General features: G+C 35.2%; 1 protein-coding gene across 2 annotated transcripts; it reads left to right on the top strand.

Annotated features, from left to right (window-relative positions):
- The first annotated feature begins 376 nt into the window (after positions 1-376).
- Positions 377-18,744, top strand: LOC120632601 (phosphatidylinositol 5-phosphate 4-kinase type-2 alpha). 2 transcript variants are annotated; one of them, XM_039902529.1, is made up of 11 exons: positions 377-671; positions 2,585-2,682; positions 4,974-5,084; positions 6,330-6,503; positions 10,126-10,264; positions 13,021-13,151; positions 14,007-14,175; positions 15,483-15,646; positions 16,221-16,333; positions 16,730-16,800; positions 17,888-18,744. In XM_039902529.1, exons 1-11 carry the CDS (start codon positions 543-545, stop codon positions 18,008-18,010), a joined length of 1,422 nt encoding a protein of 473 aa, XP_039758463.1. In that variant the 5' UTR covers positions 377-542; the 3' UTR covers positions 18,011-18,744. The 2 variants fall into 2 exon arrangements, with proteins under 2 accessions (XP_039758463.1, XP_039758464.1); XM_039902530.1 differs by lacking the exon at positions 6,330-6,503.
- Positions 18,745-22,759: the final 4,015 nt, after the last annotated feature.

Here is a 22,759-nt window from a genome sequence, read left to right as displayed (position 1 = left end):
AGTTATAACTCACCAAAAAAGAAGACACTCAAACTCTTGGCACTGGACTAGATACCATAGTTAATCACATCAAAAGATATCAATCACTTTCAAATCTGAAATTGTGAAAACGAAGCTTTCTTTAAGTGTGCTACTTCTAACGCAAAGTCAGTTCACAGCTTCTCAGCTTACATTTCCAAAAGGTATCTGATTATGATCATCTATGTATCTCGCTTCAAACTAACCGCTTTGTTCTTTCTCTGTTTTATGAATTGAAGCCAGTAATATCTAAAACCGATAGAATCGAAATTTTGGTATACACGAGGTTTTATCTGTATCCTGCTTATTTGACAGCTCTTCCATTGTCTATGATTGGTAAAATCGTCTGTCAGAAAGCCGTTTGCACTATTGATGGGTGTTGAGTTTTCCGTAAAAAAAATTATATTTACACAAATTCTTTATAAGTCTCGCCTATTTTGTGTTTCCGAAAATGGTTTAACTACATTAGCACATTACAAAATACATTCAGTGGCTGTGCACCAACTCTTGTAAACAAATCCAAAATGTCCGTTCCGAGCACTGGTTTGAGTAAATTGAAAAAGAAACATATTCGCGTGAAACATCAAAAAGTGAAATTGTTCCGTGCTAATGAACCGTTACTGTCCGTTTTTATGTGGGGTGTAAATCACACGGTAATTACATATCTTTATATTGGTACGCATGAAATGTAGTTTGCGACAAAGTCGTATTTGATTGCTTATTAATATTTAATTGTTCAATAATCGTACTTATTTGGGTCATACCACAATCAAATTCGTCTGTATGAAATGAACAATGAACGCATAGTTCTCGACCGCGGTTGATGAAACTGCAGACTTCGAATTGGTTTGATCGCGATATGATACTATAAAGTTATAATTTTACGAAATTTAAAGTTTTTACTGAATATCCAGTACGAATAATAAAAATTATAATAGACATTGGACTTGCTAATGTTTTTATAGTGTCACTTTATTACATTCTGGCAAAAGATCAATAATCAAAGCAGTATCATCTTTTTCTAATAATAGCACTTTAACATGATATTGAAGGATATACAGCCAAAAGAAGTGCCAAGTACATCTCACTCATTAGTCCTATCTATTATTTAAATAATATTTAAAAATATTGTGAACATTTTATGGTGTCTTTAAGGCACCATAAGAAGCTAATGATATTTTATAATTATTTATTTATTTTGTTTTTATGTTGTCTAAAAAGCATCCATATTTATAGAAGTGAAAATATAGGCATATATTGTCGCTTAAATTGTTAAAGAATAAAAAGTCAATGGCCAACTTAAAACAAGTCAGATTAGCAAAATTTCAAGCACATATAAAACTTAAACAGAACTCTTACATATATTATAAACTTGTCTAGTTATAAATTTATATGGCTATAATGTTATAAATATAAAGATAATTAATGGAAATTTACAACACCACAGAAGTCCATTAATTTCAGTGTAAAGTATGTGTTAAAATACATAAAATATAAATGCATTTTCTTATGTCAATGTATCTGTTTAATATTTTTAACTCACTAATAAATACATTTTTTACATAAGACAATTAAAAAAATAAACTATAAGAATGATAAAAAAATAGTGTTTTTTTTCTATTATATGATTCTTGTGGTAGTGGTAACACATAGACTGCTGGAAGATTACCATACTTTTTTCTTCTTCCTTTCTCTATGGTCCTTCGTCCCTTTTAACCACTGCTAGGTCCATAATAATTATGCCAACTGTAACATAGTGGAAGAGACATTGTGGTAATTGTTCAGTTTACAGTACTTGCACCCCAATAGACTAGTTAACCATTAAAACATGATTGTATACTATTAGTCATTAAATGAAAGACTTGTTCATTGAACTTTTTGTCAAAAGTGGTCAAAGCTGGTCAAAAGTAGTGTAGCTAAGAATGAGTTTTCACAGCTAGATTTTGTATAGTATAGTATTATTCTGGGTTAAATTTATATTAGAACAAAAATAAATTTCTAAATAGCATCTTATTGGAATCCTAAATACTTTCCAGGTTTTATTTGCAGTAGGAACTAGACTAGAATGGAGATAATTTTGAAGTTCTAAATTTCCTAATTGATCTGAGTCAGAATTAAAGGTCACAATTTAATAATTAATTAATTAAATGTACAGTTTTAGCTCTCTAATTTTAGTATTATACAGACTGTAGAAACTGACGGTCTTCTGCTGAGAAGAGCCGGTAAGAAACTCTGCAGATTGCTCTTTTTCAAAATCATTTTACAGTTTACAATCTGTAGAATTTACTATCTTGTGAGAGATGAGAGCGGAGCCTGCTTTCAAGCAAGTAATAATTATTGTAATTTTGTATTTAATGCAATTGATGAAGATGTATATTAATGCATTACCATAATACATCATAAAAACCAAAAAAATGTGCCATTATGGGAGACCTGACACACACTGGTATGTGGATGTAAAACATTGAAACCATTTTGTATAAAATTCCTCTGAATGGATAGTTAAATTTTTGCCCACCGTGAATCGCATAAAAGATTCAAACTCTAAAATTAATTACTGTTTCAGATAAATGAACTTAGCCATGTCTCAATACCAGTTATGTTGCTCCCTGACGACTTCAGGGCATATTCCAAGCTCAAAGTGGATAACCATTTGTTTAACAAGTAAGCTATTCTATGGTTTAAGATTTATAGGATAAGGAAAATTTATTACAAGAGCTGTTATCTTAAGATAAAGTACTTCATTACAGTCATAAGGCTTCATCATCATCATCATCATCATATAAACCGATAGACGTCCATTGCTGGACATTATTCTTTATAGAGGGGAAGCCTGCTATTGCCAGACGGGTGATCAGTCCTCTGTAAGGACTATTCCAACCTATTCCCCATAAAATTGCTGGACACAGGTCTTTTGTAGGGAGTTCCAAATTCCACAGTTTTGTGCCGCACATTTCATAAGGCTTAGTGGGGTTGTAATGTTGTACTGAAGTCCATTACTGTATGGGTTTTTCGAATCAACATTACGTGTGATTTGAATTAAGACACATCCCAAAGAAATTCCATTCATTTTGATATTGCCATCTCGCTTTAACAAACGGCGAAGTGCTCGCCTGATCCTGTGAAGAGCGAATCGTTATTGAAATGTAAAATTTTTAAACGTAGCTGAAACGTTTAATGTTTATTAAATTCAAAATCGAAATGTCGAGTGACGACGATGGCAGCAGTAATTTAAGTCCGGAGATTCTTAATAGCTGCCCAAATATTCTTATTATAATAGCCTTGGTTTTATTGTCTTGCGAGATGTGAGAAGTAGAGTATTAAATGCATGAGTAAGTTTTTTCGACTTGGGTAGCCCTAAACTCATCGTTACGTTTCGGGATCGTCCCAGCGCGCGTAATGCAATAAATTCACTTCGTTACCTCTGTTTAGCTTAATATCTGAATCGATATCGACAAATGATTATCTGGATATAAAAAACTTTAGATAGATATACATAGGATACTTATTACCCTGTAAAATTTAAGGGTTGCTATATTTACAAAATAATTTGTATCTATTATTCTATTTTGTTCATTTTTCAGTGAATGGTATTAAATAAGGTTTATTAAATAAAGGTTTATTATTCTGAGTCGGTTGGTTTTGTAGTAGTATATTTAATAAGCCCATCAACCCGCAAACAGTCTCCTATGAGAGAGATCTGTGCCCAGTAGTGGGATGTTATTAGGCTGCAAATTATAATGATGATATTTAATAAGTTAGATTACACAACTTTTACACTTGACGTGTATAGTCCGATTCAAACTTTATGTCGTCGCGGAAGTTAGATGCGAGTGTAGTTTCGCGCAGCTACTCTATACCTCCCCACTGATTGGTTGATACCGAATATTGAATTCTGCGCATCGAAACACACGAAGTTTCCTGAAGTCATAAAGCTTGAATCGGACCATTAAAGCCCTTTTATAGTATGAAACATCACTTGACCTTCGAACTTGAAATAAAGCCAGAAGGGCTCCAAACACGCCTGTTCTAAAAATAAGCCAACTTATAAACTTAGCTCACTCATGCTAAATGTCATTGTCAAATGATTCATTCACTCAATCTAATCTAATACTCACGTTTTCTGGGCGTTGTCGATTTAATTTTGGCAAATTAAACCATTACAAGTGCATATGACATTAGTTAACGCTTGTTTAACATTTAACCTCGTCTAATTGTGCGAATAGGCATATCTGACGGATCAAGATTTTTAGCACGGGCTTCAAATGTGGGTATAGCAGTACCTGTGGAAACAGATGCGTTAATTTTGAATAGGTAACGATAATCAACAAAACTAGCGCGTAGCAGTAGCGCAGACTTAAAAATTCTGGATGTTTTGGGTAGGTAGTAAAATTTAAACGCGCTTCAAACACGATACTTTTTCTTAGCCCTTGACTACATGTTGGCCCTCGATTAACTAACCTGCTGGAAGTATGACAGTTACATTAAATCCAAAACTAATCGACTTTCAGAAGCCACCAGAAGCCACTTAATAAGCCCATAGAAAGTTTAGAAATTAAAGATTCCTAAATTGCGCCTGCCGTGGAAAGCACATGAGCGCTACACTGTTTACTTTTCCATACGTTCTTGCGAGATCGAACATGAGAGGCTAATGAACCCAGTTAACAAAGCAACTGCTCACCAACGCAACGCTACGACCGAAGCCTCCCACCAGACCGAGCCGGTTTTGATGCGTTTTTTGCATCACATACATATAACTTCCGGAAATGTTCTTAGACATACTTTAAGCTGCCCGCACGAAGTCAATATTATTGACAATATAAATATTTTAATTATTTTTTACATATACTTCAACTCTTCATAACGCAGGGAATATTATAGTCAATATTTAAAATATTGTCAATAATATTGATACGGCAAAAGTTTATATGGTCACCCTGTTTTTTTTATTACAGAGAGAACATGCCTTCTCATTTCAAAGTGAAAGAATACTGTCCGCTTGTCTTCAGAAACCTAAGGGAGAGGTTCGGTATCGATGATATAGACTACAAGGAGTCACTGACACGGTAAGCTATAACATATATAATATCAATGTTAACTGACCTCTAGTTATCCGTGACCACTGCTGAGGCACGTGTGGAAAGCTCTAAAACCGTCATAACTTCTGATATATTTATGTATTTATTTTCTGTCCCATACTCTACGGACCATCAAGCAACACGCCTATAAAAGAGGAGACATAGCGCGTTCGTCATAAAAAAAGTTTTTGCATAAAATGCGGGGGGAAATTCGACAACACAAAGTAACAAATCTTGGACACTTGACTTTGATTTCTGGTATGTAATTTCATTTCATTCGGTAAACGGATTTAAATGTGTTGACGCAATCGCTATAGCGAAAGAATACAAAGAATAATATAAATATCTGAACATGTTGGAATTATAAAGTATTGAGCTTTAAGTTCTCCTATTGTCGAACAACCATATTAAAAATAAAATTATCAAAAAAAAACTTTTTATGAATTTAATTTAAAGTCACATAATTTTATTACAATTATCAACTTACACGTATTTTATAATACGGAAATCATAAGTATTAATAATAAATTAATTCTTAACAATAACTTAGTTCTTAATTATACATTAAGATAATTCTAAAGTTTACAATTTATACTTGTGGATTTTTTCAAGATTAGATTTATTACCAAACAAGCCTTCACTGCCTGTTTAACACATTTTCGGGATGTAATTTCAAAGAATCCTTTCTTACAAACCAAAGATTTATAAGGAAAAATTGTATGGTTTGCCCTCTTATAAATTAAGTATAGCGTTGGAGTAGTTAGGTATGCAGTGTATTTTAACACCCGACATTTGAAAGCTACTGTCAGTTGTTGTGTGCCAAAACAGCGCTTAGCCAAACCTCGAGTCTAGGGCTCCCAGTAAAGTATGTTTGTGCTTTCAGTCAGCGTTTAGTTTATGACATTATTATTTCGTAGGTGCACGTTGCGCTTAGCACCTCCCCGAGGGGCCGCGTTGCTTTTTGGTACAGACTGTAATCCCGCTCTGTCGCAAGAAGTCTTAAGAGTAGTACGAAATTACAATGTCTTGCCGGAAAGTTGCGTTTAACACCTTCCCGGAGGGGCAGCGTTGCTTTTTGGTATGGACTGTAACCCCGCCCTGTCGCAAGAAGTCTTAAGAGTAGTACGAAATTACAATGTCTTGGCGGGAAGTTGCGTTTAACATCTTCCCGGAGGGCCGCGTTGCTTTTTGGTACGGACTGGAACCCCGTCCTATCTCCCGTCCTGTCCCTAGGTTTAGAAAGCCAGATAACTACCTCTGTTCGAGGCGGACGAGGAGGCTCGCGAGTGCACTGCGCAGGTCCGCAACCGCGCCCTCTGGCGTCGGCGAACCGAAACCAGAAGCCGAGAGCTTGTTCCGCGATGCGAGCGCATTCGTCAAGCGAGGCCTGACTATAAAGCGACTGAGGTCAGCGGAGTTTTACTAAGAACGCTGTACGATTTTTTTTCCATTTTTTTTTTCTTTTCCTAATAACAATTTGTTTGTAGTGTGCCTTCGAAACTGACACGGCGTTCATCTTGCATAACTGAGCTCATTGTAATTTTTCTGAGTGCCTAGTGTAAGACTTTCCTACCAACGTTAACTTATTCGATCGCTTGTAACTTTACTTTGTAAATTCGACTATTTAATACGAAGTTTTCTTACTCCATTTGGGCATATAAAATAACCGATTTACGTTAACTCCAATGCCACGTAAGTTTACTTGAAAAATTACTATGAAACTCGAAAGTTTTAGGTGTTAATTTTTTGGGTGGTTAACCATTTCACTGGAGTTTGTGCAAAAAGTATAACCTTTGTTAATATATTGTACAATATATTTTAAATATCAGACTTTTTAATAGGTGAGAAATGTCAATGTTTTGTATAGGTGTTAAAGTATTGAAGGATTGTAAAACAGTCCTTGGAGTTAAGTTTGTGATTTGTCTTTTAATGGTTTAATTATGTACTTGATCAGACTCTAGCAACTATTGTATATTTAATTTAATGATCGTGATTTCATGAAATCTCTAAGTAGATACAGTTCGTTGGTGAGTTGATAGTCTAGATTAAGATGTTATATGAATATCTATGTTATAGGAATTACTACTCTAAGCGTTACATTGCGACGATATCGTGGACAATCGAATAAATACCACCCTAAGGGAAATGTTACTACTTTTTTTGGCATTTGACGTAATGGTAGTCCAAGATGGTATCATGGACATCGTACCGGAACGCTTAATCGTTTTCACGGCATGTCTTTCTTTGTAGGGAAATAACTAGCCACTGCCGAAGTTTCTCACCAAACCAGACCAGAGATCATTACATTATTAACATGGCTGTTAAATAATAATTAAAAAAATACAGATAAACGCAGACTCCAATTATGTTGATCTACTCAAAAACTTGCACCTAAGAAACAGTTCACGATCACTGGCTGGTTTTGCTGTGTATCGTTGCCAATATAACAAAAGTGCACTTATTTTACAGTGAGGGACAATATATTTTAATACAAGTGTGTATTTTGAGGATTTATTTGAACTGGACTGAAAATACCCCGTTTTTTGTGTTTCAAACTCCCATGTTTTTAACATACCTACCCATAAGTCCTTAATCCTAAACTCGTATCCCTTATCTATGAGACGATATCACGCAGAGCAAATAAGTCTATTTATGTATTTTATTGCATTTAGTTACAAACACTAAAGCAGCGTTTAATTGCACGATAATGCAGCATTCTTAGCGAAGGTAAGTGAATAAAGCACTATGGGACACGATCACGTGAATAATACACAGATAATTAAACATATTTATGACATAATATTGTATAATAATATTTTTTTTTTATTTTTTTATAATATACTCTGTTGAAAATTAGAAAGAAAATGTACATAATAAATGACATAATAATATAAAAATTATTATTAATAATTAACTGCAATGTATTATACATAGATTAGACTTAATGGGGTGAAGTATGCAATATGGTAGGAAGGCATGCGCGAGACTATTAAAATTACAATATAACCTCGTTTTTTAAACCTTAACTTAAACATTAGTTTATATACGGTTGACGGCCGATTGGCGCAGTTAGCAGCCTGCTTTCTGAGCCCAAGGCTGTGGGTTCGATTCCCACAACTGGAAAATGTTTGTGTGATGAGCATGAATGTTTTTCAGTGTCTGGTTGTTATATTATTAGTAATTATGTATGTTATTCATAAAATAATTCATCAGTCATCTTAGTATCCATAACACAGGCTACGCTTACTTTGGGGCTAGATGGCGATGTGTGTATTGTCGTAGTATATTTTTTTTCTGCCGCCAAGCAGCATTCAGCATTGCTGTATTCCGGTCTAGTTGTTGTAATTTAAGACATGAGGCATTGAAGATGAGAGGGTTTCACGTACAGAGGGCGGCACTTTTCAGGGTGTACTCCTTATACAACCTTGCGGAGTTTTACTATGTTTACAGTTCATGGCTTTCCAATTACGTTAACGTTACATTATCAACCCCTTGTTATACAATTTAATCAAAATATTTTTGTGATATAAATTAATTATAATTAGAGATACTTTACAATGTATAGTATCTCTATTTAAAATGTGTTAAGTTTACTACGCTAGTGATAAAACATTGAAAAAATAATTTATAAGTAAGTACTATTTTCGTTAGAATTAATGAATAGCGGTAATTGATGACTTACTACACAAAAATAATCATTATTCCGTGAGTTACACGCATCAATTGGGTTACAATTGTAAGACGATAAAAGACAGTATGTTTATAAATTATTACAAAAGTTAATATTTATGATATTCCTCGTATTAGTTTTGGTTGCCCAATATGTGAAATCACTTTGATGAAATAACACTTAAATTGCTAAATAATTTAATCTCAATGCCAATTCAATTGTAACTGTATATTATTATTTATAATAATAATTAATTAAAACAAAAAAAACAAAATACTTTAATGAACAGTAAAAACATTTACAACGTGTAAATGAAATGAAAAATGAAATCGGTTTTCATTTCTCATTTTCATCTTCAATAATACTTTATATGCTTTGGAGGAATATTATACACTGTCTGTAAGACTTATCTTTGAAACCGAAAACCTAAAAAAAAAATTTTTTTGTGTAAACTACTGCCATAGTTTTTACTGAAAGTAATCAGATGCAGCCCAAACAACACATACAAAATTAAAATCATTGACTCCTGTAACTTTATTGCGCAGGTACGCGTCGCGTAGCGTAGGTAATATGCGCGTGTCGGTCTTTTATCTTCAATAGGGTTGTCATAAATATACCCTAAGAATGTTTTGAATTTTTTTTTATGGAAAAATAAATTTGCTTCTTTTGATTTAATATTATTTTACAAGGTGATTCGTTATAAAGAATACTTATGCACCCTTTGATATTATTTACTAATTCTGTTACAAGTTGTATGTATGGCTCACACAATAGGTAGGTAATTGGTAACTAACGGTAAGGTAAATAGGTACTGCAATGTTTTTGGTGATAGTAAATAACCTACGTTTCGTGTGTCCGTTTTCTTCCTTGTTTAATGTCACACAACCCTTAAAATCTCACCTGATACGAACTTGAAAGTGTTGGAATTATTTCTTCAAAATGTGTACAAATTTAATAGTGTGATAAAAAAATGAATTACCTCAATAGCTTGGTGGTTAAGGTGTGTTTTAGAAGGGAGGTAGGTGGAAAACAAAGTGCCGTAATTAAAGGCCCGCTTCCTTAAACCGACATCGAGCCAAACCACTGTCTCAAGTCTTGAAAACCGAACTTAGTTGCATGTTCTTAAACTCACCTGAGAATGTTTCCACAAATAACGTAATCTATAATATATGAACTTCTATATGACGGCAGTATCTTTTTCATGCATCGGAAGTAAAAAAAAAATGATAGATGGACTGTCTGCCCAGACAGACAGACAGACTCCGAAGCAACTCTATAAGGGTTCCGTTTTTCTATTTAATTTATACAATACCATAATCATATGAATATCATCTTCATAGTCAGGTCCTTTGTCGACAGATCGCAGCCAATCCCTGATGACTCGTCTGGCAAGTCCGGTGCCAAGTTCTACCAGAGCTACGACCGTCTGTTCATCCTTAAGACACTCACTTCGGAGGAAGTTGAGAGGATGCATTCTTTTCTTAAACACTACCATCCGGTGAGTTAACATTCATTTTTACAAAATATGTCCCGCTGTTTATACTCAACACACACATCAGATACCTCTAAGAAGATGCACTCTTTCTTTAAACACTTACATCCGATGAGTAGACAATTATTTCTACATGCTAAGGCCGGCTGTTCATACTCAAGACGCTTCAGAAGTAGTGGAGAGGATGCACTCTTTCCTTAACGACTAACATTCGGTGAGTAGACATCATTTTTTCAAGCTACGACTGGCCGTTTATTATCGGGACAGTTACTTCGGAGGAACTGAAAAGAGAATTAACTCTTTCTCTTAATACTATCGTCCTTTTAGTTGACATTCATTTTGAAACGCTTCGACTTGCACCTTTATACCCGAGTACACTCTTTATACACGAGACGAACTGGGAAAAGGATGCACTTTTTCCTTAAACAATACAATCCGGTGAGTTGATATACGTTTTTACAAGCTTCGACCCGCTGTTTATACTCAATACACACACATCTGAGAAGTGGAAAATATGCACTCTTTCCTTAAAGAATAACGTCCGGTGAGTTGTCATTCATTTTTACAAGCTACGACCGACTGCTCATACTCAAGGTGGTCACTGCTCGTACTTCATATTGCCCGCACTTTTCTACTTATTACGCTCCACTGTTTTATTTATTTATTTATGGTTGTTACACTCCTGTTATAAGGAACTTGGCAATTTTTATGTAAGTATATAATTTATTATATGTATATGCATTAGTTATATGATATTAATATAAATGTATCAATAATATATTTCTTTAATCTTTATCTTTAAATAATTTATTGTTAATATAAAATCAAAACTTATGATATTATAAAGTGTGTAATGTAATACTTTATAATATCACAAGTTTTTCCCGAACCCACACTCCTTTTTCTCGAACGGAAAATGATTTAGCATTGCGTCCGCGGTAGAAAACGGTTTTTTTGGTTTTGCAATAAAGGGTTTAAAAAAAAGGTGCTCTCTTCGGAGGATGTACTCATTCCTTAAATACTATCATCCTGTGAGTAGACATACATTTTTACAGGCTACAAACCGGTTGTTTATACCTGAGTCAGTAACTTCGGATGAAGGAATATCTTTATTTGTATTTCAGCCCAATTTTTAGCTTATGGGCTATTTATATCCTTACTGGGGTATGAGAATACCAAGGCAAAGTGTGTGCAGACGATGCATTGCAGTTGGTAGTATGGGAGCATATGTAGAATTATGTAGGATTAGAGCTTCTATAGGAAAAAAGATTAACGCAGATGAAGTAGCAGGAAACCGCTGGTCACTAATTATGTATCCAGCTTATACTAGTTGCAATCGATTGTTAACGAAAAACAGATATTTAATCTTTATAAAGATAATTCTACGATTATCCTTTACCTTACTTACTCTTTATATGATACATGGGTGTATCTGTAATATTAAACAAAAAAAAATTATTTTCGTGCGGATTTGCAGTTGGGTCTCTTCCAAAATTGCAATATAGCCTGTACCTATATATAATACATTTCAATGATGTGATATTGTATAGGTATACTTTGATTAGATAATCGGAGAAATTCATCGAATCGCATGGATAAAACTCATCAATTACATACACAATACTGTAAAATGTGAATCATTTATAACCTAATGCTAATCGTTTTAAGATTACTAAAGCTGGAATTTATCGCGGTCTCCTTATTATCAAACTAGATGGCGCTACACAGATCCTGCATCTTTGCCCAACTACCAAAGATGAATGGTTGCATCTCGGTCCCCGAACACAAACACCCGCACGGAGGGAGATCTTCCTATTGGTACGGTCGAGCGTATCCATGGGGATATGAAACACTGCACATAAAAAAAACCTTATTCATTGTTATCAACCCATTTTAGGTCCACTATACCCATTATCGCATTGGGTAAGAGCTCAACTTCACTTTCAAATTCCAGCAACTTGTCTAAGTTATGTGCGTTTTGAGTATTTAAAATATAACTTGAATGAATGAATGATTGAATACATTTTTATTGTACACCAAATACACCACAGAGAAAATTTACAGAGATACAAATACAACAGCACAATAAGGTAGAACGTACAATTTGGCGGCCTTATCGCTAAATAGCGATCTCTTCCAGGCAACCAAAGGCATACAAGAAAATGTTATAAGAAATAAGTAGGTGGTACAACAAACAAAATTAAATATTAGGATTTAAAACTAAATTAACATAAAAAAGAACATAAAACATAGTATATACTAAACATAACATATTAAAGATATGTACAAAAATATAAAATATATTCCATACATATATACAAACATATAAACATACAAATACGCTACTATAAATACTTAATAAAAAATAAGTCCACCAAGGGCCGCACCCTTTTTCATTGTTAGAAGTGACACGTGCTTTGTAGTGGCCCGGTAATGGGTTGATGTGATGATGATGATACCCAGTACCGGCACGGGGCTCCCCTCGGAATGAGAAGGGTTTAGGCCCTAGACAACTGGTCAAGTGCGTATGGTAGATTTCGTGTGAGCCCTTGAGAACATTATGGAGAACTCTCAGGTACGGTTAAAGCAAGTTAAAGCAATATTTATTAACTTAAGTTAAAAACGCACGTAACTCCGAAATGCTCGAGGTGAATGCTGGCAATTGAACTCTGTTACCCGAAAAGGCTTCGGCTTCCCAGTAGGCTATCACCGCTAGTTTACGGGTGTATAATATGAAAATTAATATTTTCTTTTGTCCACAGTATATAGTCGAAAGGCATGGGAAGACGTTACTACCTCAGTACCTCGGCATGTATCGACTGACAGTGGATGGTATCGAACACTACCTCGTCGCCACGAGAAACGTTTTTTCTAATCACCTGAATATACACAAGTAAGATACAACTTTGAATCTCTCAATTTCCCGAAGGTTCACATTGCTGGCCTACTGCGGATTGGTGGACTCTACACGCCTTTGGGATTTTACCGTTATAATTTGTCAATCAAAACACGGGTACAATCGAAAGATTGTAACATTTCTATCATGATATTAATCCATACAAATAAATAGTTTTATAATTAATCATAAATATAATTGATTATGTACCTGCAAATTCCTCTTTAATTATATTAATCTTTAATTAATTAATTTAATGATATTAATCCATACAAATAAATAGTTTTATAATTAATCATAAATATAATTGATTATGTACCTGCAAATTCCTCTTTAATTATATTAATCTTTAATTAATTAATTTAATGATATTAATCCATACAAATAAATAGTTTTATAATTAATCATAAATATAATTGATTATGTACCTGCAAATTCCTCTTTAAGCTATGCAAATTGGACCTATCGTTTTGAAGTTAGGGCGGGTATAGAAATGCTAATAACAAGAAAAATGCCACAGGCCGCCCGGAAGCTTATAATATAGATTGGGAATAAAACTTTACCCGATACACTGCAATTAGGTTCTGTAATAACCGATTTGGTGCAGACGAAGTTGTGCGGGCCAGCTAGTAGTAAATAAAATACGCTTATGGGTCGCTGCAAATAGTAGCCTCTAGTTTACCTCTTTTAGTTTAAAACTGCTAAAATAAAATATACAGATTCTAATATTTAAACTGTCCCTTTCACAAGTCTGTCAAAAGCAGTATCAGCAAGAATATCGGCCCGATTATCGAATCTAGAAAAGACCTGACACGGTCGGAGTCCCTAACTGTTAATAATTGCCTTGTACAGAAAATACGACCTGAAAGGGTCAACAGTGGACCGAGAGGCGTCCGAGAAGGAGCTCGAAAAGGAACTACCCACTTTGAAGGACAACGACTTTATCAAGCAGGGTGTCAGAATTGACATTGGTGACGACGCCAAAGAGAAGCTGCTTGAAACTTTGACGGCCGATGTCGAGGTAATTCTGAGCAATTATAGAATAGAATAGAATAGAAAAACTTTATTGCAACACAACACAATAGGAAAAATACAAAGAAAACAGTAATTGTACTTAGTGCTAGGGTGCAAAGGCGGCCTTATCACTAAAAGTGATCTTTTAAAGGCGACCTGAGCGTACGAAGCCGTTAAAAAAGTGGAAAGTGGATGGTGCATAAAGTATGTTACAAAAAAAAAAACTTACATACCACATTTACATATTAACTACACAAATACCGATATAAATTTATATATACTATAATAGATATATATGATATATATTTATGCTATTATAAACTTACATAATATTCAGTTACATAGATAAGTAGTAATTTTTTAAGCGATGTTTAAACAGGTAAATCGTTTCGGAATGACGTATTTCCCAGGGGAGCGAGTTCCAGTGTTACAGCTTTAACAGTGAACAGTGACTCGTTATAGCGCTGAGAGCGAGATAAGGGAATCTGAAGCTTGTTGTCATTCGCCGACCGGAGACTGACAAGATGCTAAGAGATCACATATATACAACACAACAGTTAAATATACTATAATTATCTGCGGCTTAATTTACACACATAATGTCCACGGTATTCAGTCGCCTAGAAAAAACACTTAACAGCGGAATAGCTATACTAGTACTTACTAAAAAAGTTTGAAATCGCTTCTTTCCCGCGGTAAATTAAAACTAAAATGGTGAAAATCTCTCTACGTCGTGTTCCTCATTGCTGAGGGTCGTGACCCCTTCCACTGACAACCTTTCGGACGCTTTTGTGCCATTTGACTCCGCTTTTAGCAACGTGTAAAGCTATATGCACTTTTGTGTCGAGAGCAGTGCGGATTTGACGTTCGCCGTCCGACGTCCACAAGGTCTCTTTTATGTTTTTATGTATATATTGATGTTTGTGTGCAATAAAGTATTTCTTCTTCTTTTATTTCCTACCACTTTGCCCGTGACCACTATCTTTTCAAGATTGTCACCATCTCTTCTGGCAATGTGACCGAAGTACTCGAGAATCCTCCGAAGACAGATGGTTGATAGCCTTTTTGTAATTTTAAGCCGTCTCAATATCGTATATAATAGTAATATTAAAATTTTAATTGTATAGCATACAACTATGGCCAGCTTCGTGTCATTCGATGTCGCCCAACATTATTGAAATAAAATTTTAAAAAAACATTTTTTTTTTATATTGAAATTTAAATCACTGGGAAAATCAGAGGATTAAAATAATATTGATAATTATAGTAAGTAATCCACGATGCACTAAGACGGTATTTTTTTTTATCCACCAGTTCCTAACAAAACTGCACCTCATGGACTATTCGTTGCTACTGGGCGTGCACGAGTGTGGGCGAGGCGAGGCAGAGGCGGAGGCGGCGAGGCAACGCGAGGCCGAGGCAGATAGCGAGGCAGAATCCGAAAGCGACAGCGACACAGACAATCGGCATGGAGACAGGTATTATTCCTATAACTCTATCTTCACCTTTCTCTTTCTCTTTCTCCCTCTTAGGACGTCTTGTAAGACTAGTTCTGATAAAGTATTAATAGTATATATAAGTATTTAATCCTAACAGAAGTTTGAATTCTTTGTTGTTTACTTCATTTCAATTTATTTCCATGACAGACCACAGTAATTTTTAACATAATTGACTTTCTTCTTCTTGATCTTTAATAGTAAATAATTATTCTGACATGTAATATGTATTTCTACTAATTCGAGACTATACTAAAGAGTCAAACTGTTTCTTATTGCTACGCCCCGACAGGGCCACATGACTATGTAAAGGCATGGATGCAAGTAAATAAAAAAAAAAATGCTACCTTAGCTTATAATTCAGCGTAGAGCAAAGCATAGGCTAAATTTTAAATGGTCTGGGAACGTTGTGCTGTTGCCGCATAAAAAGTATCCTATGCTCATCTCCAGTATGCAATGTGACATATTTCATAAAGATCGGTGTTCTGTGTTGAGAGGAACAAACAAACAGACCCATTTTTGTTTTTTTAATATTAGTTTGGATTTTTAAACATAGATGGGGGTTCAACACGCCGCCAGACAGTCCACGTGGCTTAGGGCGCCAACCATCCCTGCGGTATGAAGGGATAATCCCCGAGCTAGACATTTACGCCATTCCCAGCCACGAGGGTGAGTTTTAGGGTTTTTACGAATATAAACTTAAATTTTTGTGGTAACTTTTGTCAGAATCAGAAATAATTCATATTGGTAAATTGAGAATTGTCTCTTGGTCTCCAATAAACCATGGAAATCATAAAATATTCAACGTGAAATACTATTGAAGGGTGCATAAGTATATATCATCATAAGGAAAAAGGGTCATGTAAAAATATTGAATTTTTGATTCAATATTTTAATTTTTTTTCTACAAGCCTTATAACCAGAGATCCTAATTTTGATAAGTATTTTATATATTCTCCGGGAATTTTGTATTCATATAAATATTTAGATAAGTAGATTAAAATTACTTTTCTTATTCTTCAATAGTTTGTTTATGGTAGGCTAATATTTTAATTAAATTTTCAGGGGCTCCTAAGAAAGAAATATACTTCGTTGCGTTAATCGATGTCTTGACGCACTATGGGGTTAAAAAACAGGTAAGGAGGCAATTTAAAAGCAACTTATTTTTATAGGAATTTTATCTACAACTTAAAATTAGACCTAGACTACGTAAATCATCATCATCGTCATGTCAACCAATTGACGTCCACTGCTGGACATAGGTCTTTTGTAGGGAGTTCCACTATACACGGTCCTGGGCCGCTTGCCTCCAGCGGCTCCCAGCGACTCGCCTGATGTCATCTGTCCACCGCGTTGGGGGCCGACCTACGCTGCGTTAACCGGTGCGGGGTCGCCATTCCAGCACCTTAAGACCCCAACGTCCATCGGTACTCCGAGCTATGTGCCCTGCCCATTGCCACTTTAGCTTTGCGACTCGCTGAGCTACGTGGGTAACTCTAGTTCTCCTACGGATCACCACATTTCTCATTTACATTTGATCACGTAGAGATACTCCTAGCATAGCTTTCTCCATCGCCCGCTGAGTGACTCTTGAGCCTTCTTATGAGGCCCATAGTTAGCGACCATGTCTCAGTTCCGTAAGTCATCACTGGCAACACGCATTGTTTGATCTTTGTTAGATGGAGGAAAGAAAGCTTCGGACTACGTAAATGTGATAGTAAAATATAAAATATATTTAATATAGAATTTAAAATATGACTTGCTGCACGTGAAGGAAAACATCCTGAGGAAACCTTCACGTCTGAGAGTTCACTATAAGGTTCTTAAAAGTGTGTGAAGTCTACCAATCTGAATTTGGCCAGCGTGGTCGACTACGACCTAAAGCCTCATTCTGGGATTCAAGTGACATTTTAATTGATAAAAAACGCACAATGACCTAGAAAAGTTAGAGGTAGAGGAAGTGATGTCGAAGTCCGACCCACTCGGCTAACACTGCTTCACCTATTATATAATATGTTGATAACCATGATGATGAACTAATTTTAATTGCTAACGCTAAATATAACATAACTTAGAAGAAGAATAAGTTAGAGGTGCGTGTTGGGATTCGAACCCTCGCCCCCCGAAAGTTAAGTCGAAGTCCGACCCACTCAGCTATCACCGCTTCCGCTATAGTGATGGTAATAAGGGTTATAATGACGATGATGATGAATTAATTTGCAGGCAGCGAAAGCAGCGAAGACCGTAAAGTACGGCAGCAACGTGGACGGCATATCCACCTGCGACCCCGAGCAGTACGGCAAACGGTTCATAGAGTTTGTCGCTAAGGCCATCGAGGTCAACTAAACAGTTCACTGCCTCTTAGTGCACGCCAATTGTATGTGAGGTGCGCTCTGATTGTTTAGAAATGTTCAACTGTGAAATGAAATAGGCGCGACCACTGCAACGGAGATATTTCAAAACTACTCTTTTAAGCTTCTGAGTGACGGCCAACGGGCTCTGTTTTATTAAAACTGGACTGCAGTCTTACAAATATTTTATCCCCAGATTATATCCACTGATAAGGGATAAAATTTACTTGTACTCCTCCCATAGCTCGGCAACGGGGGAAGGATGAAGTTTATTCCCCCCGTTTGACATAAGTATATTGCTTGGATATTATTACCAACCGTGCCACTATGCTCGGCGAGTAAAAATTGTGGGGATCTCCATTTTCTCTTCTTCCGCGTGGAGAAAATGTCTGACCTTGATGTCCCCATACAAATTACAGCTTAAATTTTTTTTCCTATTTTTATCGCTAAATGTGTCACACGACTGTCTCGGGAACTAATATTATAGTGTCTTCAGTAAATCGAATTTTAGTTCCCTCGACACACTTACACAGCGTTTCTACAGCGCTAAAATGCCGTCAATCAATTGGAAACAAAAAAAAGTTTCAACTTTGCCCAGTGGTTAGTTTAGAGATTGGTAATGGAAGCTAGTGGTGACTTCCAACACCTCACAATTCAATACGCATTGCAAGGGTTAAACTAATAAGTACTTAGTATTTCATTGGTCGGACCCAAGGTCCAGCTATTAAGGCCTTATACCTCACAATTCAATACGCATTGCAAGGGTTAAACTAATAAGTACTTAGTATTTCATTGGTCGGACCCAAGGTCCAGCTATTAAGGCCTTATTTTTATTGGTCGCTAACTCAGTCTATACATCGCGGTGAATTCCCGCAGGCGGCATAAGTGACATTAAACAGGCGGGGTAACGACCAATGAAACTCACCAGGCAATATTATAGGCATGCTTTTTAAGCGTTACCTTTCCGAATAGGAATGCGGGCTTTATGGTATTCGTTTGATAGAGAGAGAGAAGGATGAAATAAAATGTATCCCAAAAGGCTTTCTTTATCGTTGGTATAAGATTTTCACGCTTGTAATCGGAATATAGTTTTAAATTGTAACGTCGAGAGTTAAAATGGAACTTATCTACGTTGTTTGAAAGCTCCAATTCGTCCATGTCATTTAGTAAAAAAATTGTTGTACAGAATTATTGACTCTAAAACTAAAAGCATTCAGTCCATTTTACTTTGACTAACTATACGATTGACAGCGTGCAAATCATATAATTAGGGTGGATATTTCAATGTAATTGTACGCGATGCGTTACGTCACCATAAATGCACAACCGTTGTATGAGAGGTACGCTCTGATTGTTTAGAAATGAACAACTGTGTATAAAATTAAAAAAAAACTACAAAAGGGGCAATTTCGTTGCTGAACAAAAACAGTATTTTAGTGCAAAATAATTTTTTGAGAGGTACGCTCCGATCGTTTAGAAATGTATAACTTGAACAAGAAACTAAATATGAAAACTCACACTTGACATTAACAGTATTTTAGTGCACTGCCATTGTACGAGAGTGCGTTCCTTTTGTTTTATAATAGAAATGTACAACTTTGCAACAGTGCCAGTTCGAGGTACGCTCTGTTTGTTTAGAAATCTACAAATTTGTAACAGATCTCAACTGGCTACTCATCATTCGATAAAAGAATAAAAGCAGAATTCTAGTACACAACCACTGTGTGAGAGTTGCATTCCGATTGTTTAGAAATGCCCATCTCTGTAAAAAATATCAGTCGCTCGGCAAATAAAATGCTCATTGTGTGCACTGGAAATTAATATGTAAACATATCCTAAACCGGCAGATCTTAAGTGCCATCCTTTTCTAATTGGTCTGGATTGTAAAGGATAGCACAAATTTTTGTTCTATCAATAAATTAAGTTTAGGACTTGGGTACGAATTAGCACCAATGTAGGAGAGATATACTCTGTATGTTTAGAAAGGTCCAATGTTGTAAAAAATATCATCATCAACTTAAAAACCATATTTTGTTGCTCGATGCTAGGAAAGTAGTGTATGTGAAATATACTGTTTGTTTAGAATTGTGCTATTTTATGGTGTTCTTTTTTGTATTGGAATTTAGATGTTTGTATAATTAAGGTCTTCGCCCACTTGGTCGTTCCGTTCCGAACCAAAGGATTACACAAACTAAAATAATTGCTCTGGTGTGTTGGAATAGTGTTGTTGTAATATTTCTATTTCCTTTAATTATAACTGCAAATACTTTTCATTGGTTAATACCCTTACTAAATAATTTGCAGTTAAATAACTGCAATTTGGCTAACTTGTAGAGGAATAATTAAAAAAAAGTCAATAGTACTAATAGATTGAAACGACAATATCTAAGAGACCAGTTTGTTCTAAATAACGAGAAAAAATATTCCATCTAGATAAAGGTTAGACATGTCTGTTATGGCTTTATATATAACCTATCATAAAAGCTAAGTAAGACTGCTTAGGTAAAACTTAGAGTATGCTTAGCGTAATTTTGGAATTTGTGGACATAATACGTCAAGATTGTGTTACCATAAGCAAAGACCTGACAAAAGAAACTTCTTTGATCAAATTAATGTTAGGCTTGCATTGGTGCCAATTCTTTTTTACACAAATATGTACTCCAAATTTCTTGACACATGTATAAAATGTTCTGTCCTTTTACACATAGAACATAATGAAAAGGACGGTAATATTTTTTAAACCCTGTATCTGTGTTTGTCTGGTGCGAGGCGATTTAGCGTTCCGGTATGACGCTGCCTAGAAACCGATTGGCAGGTATGGGTTAAATAAGATGTCTAACGTTTAAAAGGTTAGTTTTGTCGTTTTATTTTAAATCTTAACATAAAGCAACAAGGCTTTCATTTCATTGGTGTGTACTGTCTTTTTACTCTGTGTTTGATTTCTATTTTTTTCGCCGAAGAATGTTGTCAATGTAACTTGTAAAAGATTCATGTATTTCGATTTCGGATCTGTTAATATTAAAAACGCCTTCATAATGAAAGAAAAGCTAAGTTATCCCCAGTGCTGTGGTCGGTACTTAAAGGCTTGCGAGTTTACGCTCAAGAACTTTTGCTACTTTGAATAAAAATCGTCCTTATCCAGTTCCAATAGAGTTGTAAATAGTATGCAAGCCAGAAACAAACAAAAATATCATACTATTTTTGGTCTTAGATGGTTAAAGTAGTAAGGAAGCGACTGAATATTAATTCAACTCAAATGAGAGCAATGTAATGGGAACTGTCCTGTAAGACAGTGTTATTTGAAGTGTGCGACGCGTTGGCAACGAGTGGCCCGCGAGTGATCCACTCATGTGTATTACTGGCACAAACATATTAAAAACACCAGCAGTAAAAAACAATATGGGAACCACGAAGTTGAACTAATTGTCGCAACATATATTATGAAAATTAAGCTTAATTTGCTACAAAGTCCGCGAAAATCAGGAGAATGTGTATCGTGTAATTTACAATTTCTTCAATCCTTATACTCCACAGAAAACAGATCTTCAGCAATGTACCCTCTACGCACGTTTCGCTCCGAAACCGAAGCATCGTCAGGAGATGTTGACTTTACAATGAATAATTGTTACTTAACAAAGCCGAAGAGCTGTTTGGTGTGGAGTATACGGATTGAAGAAATGATAAATTACACCATACAGATTCTCCTGCTTTTTGCGGACTATAGCAAATTAAGCTAAAATTTCATAATTTATCATGGATTTCCGCAAAGTAATGCCTGCTTCTATCCAATGTCGCACTATAACTTACCACCTAGATGGGTGGTAAGTCAGAACAACTTGTGTGGTGTTTATACATTGTTCTCCGTAATCCTTTGGTTATAAGCTATTTTCAACTCTATTTGAACTTGATACGGACTATATTTAATCAGCTGTTGGAACAGTGCGTTGATCCTTAAGAGTGGTTTTTTTTATCTTTGAACTGTTATTAAAATAAATGTTATGAAGCACACAATTTGCAATAATTTCCAAATCTCGTTACTAGCTTTTATAATGTTCCGCTATCATAGACTAGTTTGTAATGGAAATTAATAAAAAAATAATAATAATTAATTATTATCGTTAAAAAAATATATCATTGAAATAAAAAATTTGAAAGTTAATTAAAATAATAAAGTATAATGTTAATTACTCGGGTGTAAAATTTGATAAACGAGTAAAGGTTGGTGCACATTTACTCAGACCTATTTAAAAGATTCGATTAGGCTTTATTTAAATGATGCTTCACTCATGGCAATTTACCCTTGAAACCACTTGAGCCTTGGAGTGAAATAAAAAAATCCTATAGATGTAAAAATTTGGGTAGGCAGTGCTTTTGTGCTTGTAAGTGCAGGCCATTGAGTAGCTGTATACTGTGAAGCTGTATACTGTCAACATGACTATGATGATGAGATTTTAAAATTATCTTAAACAACGTCATTTGTCTACTACTTGTCAATAAACTGAACTTACTCATGAATACACAAGCAAATATAGAAAATTAAGCTTAATTTTCATAATATATCATGGATTTCCGCATGGATGCTTCTATCCAATACACAAGGATTGAAGATGATGTCTCACAAAGTCTTTAGAGGGCAACCTGGCACGCAAAGCTATGCGTGCTTATAACGTAGCGTATCCAGATACAATTTCTGTACCTTATTTTGCCAAAAATAGGGCCGGGCCTTTAGTGTTTCGAAACGTTA

The sequence above is a fragment of the Pararge aegeria genome, chromosome 20 (genome assembly GCF_905163445.1).
Source record: "Pararge aegeria chromosome 20, ilParAegt1.1, whole genome shotgun sequence".
Classification (NCBI taxonomy): Eukaryota; Metazoa; Arthropoda; class Insecta; order Lepidoptera; family Nymphalidae; genus Pararge; species Pararge aegeria.
This window is presented reverse-complemented; position numbering and strand designations above follow the sequence as displayed.

What these genes read in the sequence shown, in the direction of transcription:
- LOC120632601 (XM_039902529.1), top strand. Translation starts at nt 543, where the DNA reads ATGTCCGTTCCGAGCACTGGTTTGAGTAAATTGAAAAAGAAACATATT. An exon ending in TGTGGGGTGTAAATCACACG is followed by an intron (nt 672 to 2,584) that starts GTAATTACATAT and finishes TTACTGTTTCAG; the next exon opens with ATAAATGAACTTAGCCATGT. An exon ending in CTGACTATAAAGCGACTGAG is followed by an intron (nt 6,504 to 10,125) that starts GTCAGCGGAGTT and finishes CTTTGTCGACAG; the next exon opens with ATCGCAGCCAATCCCTGATG.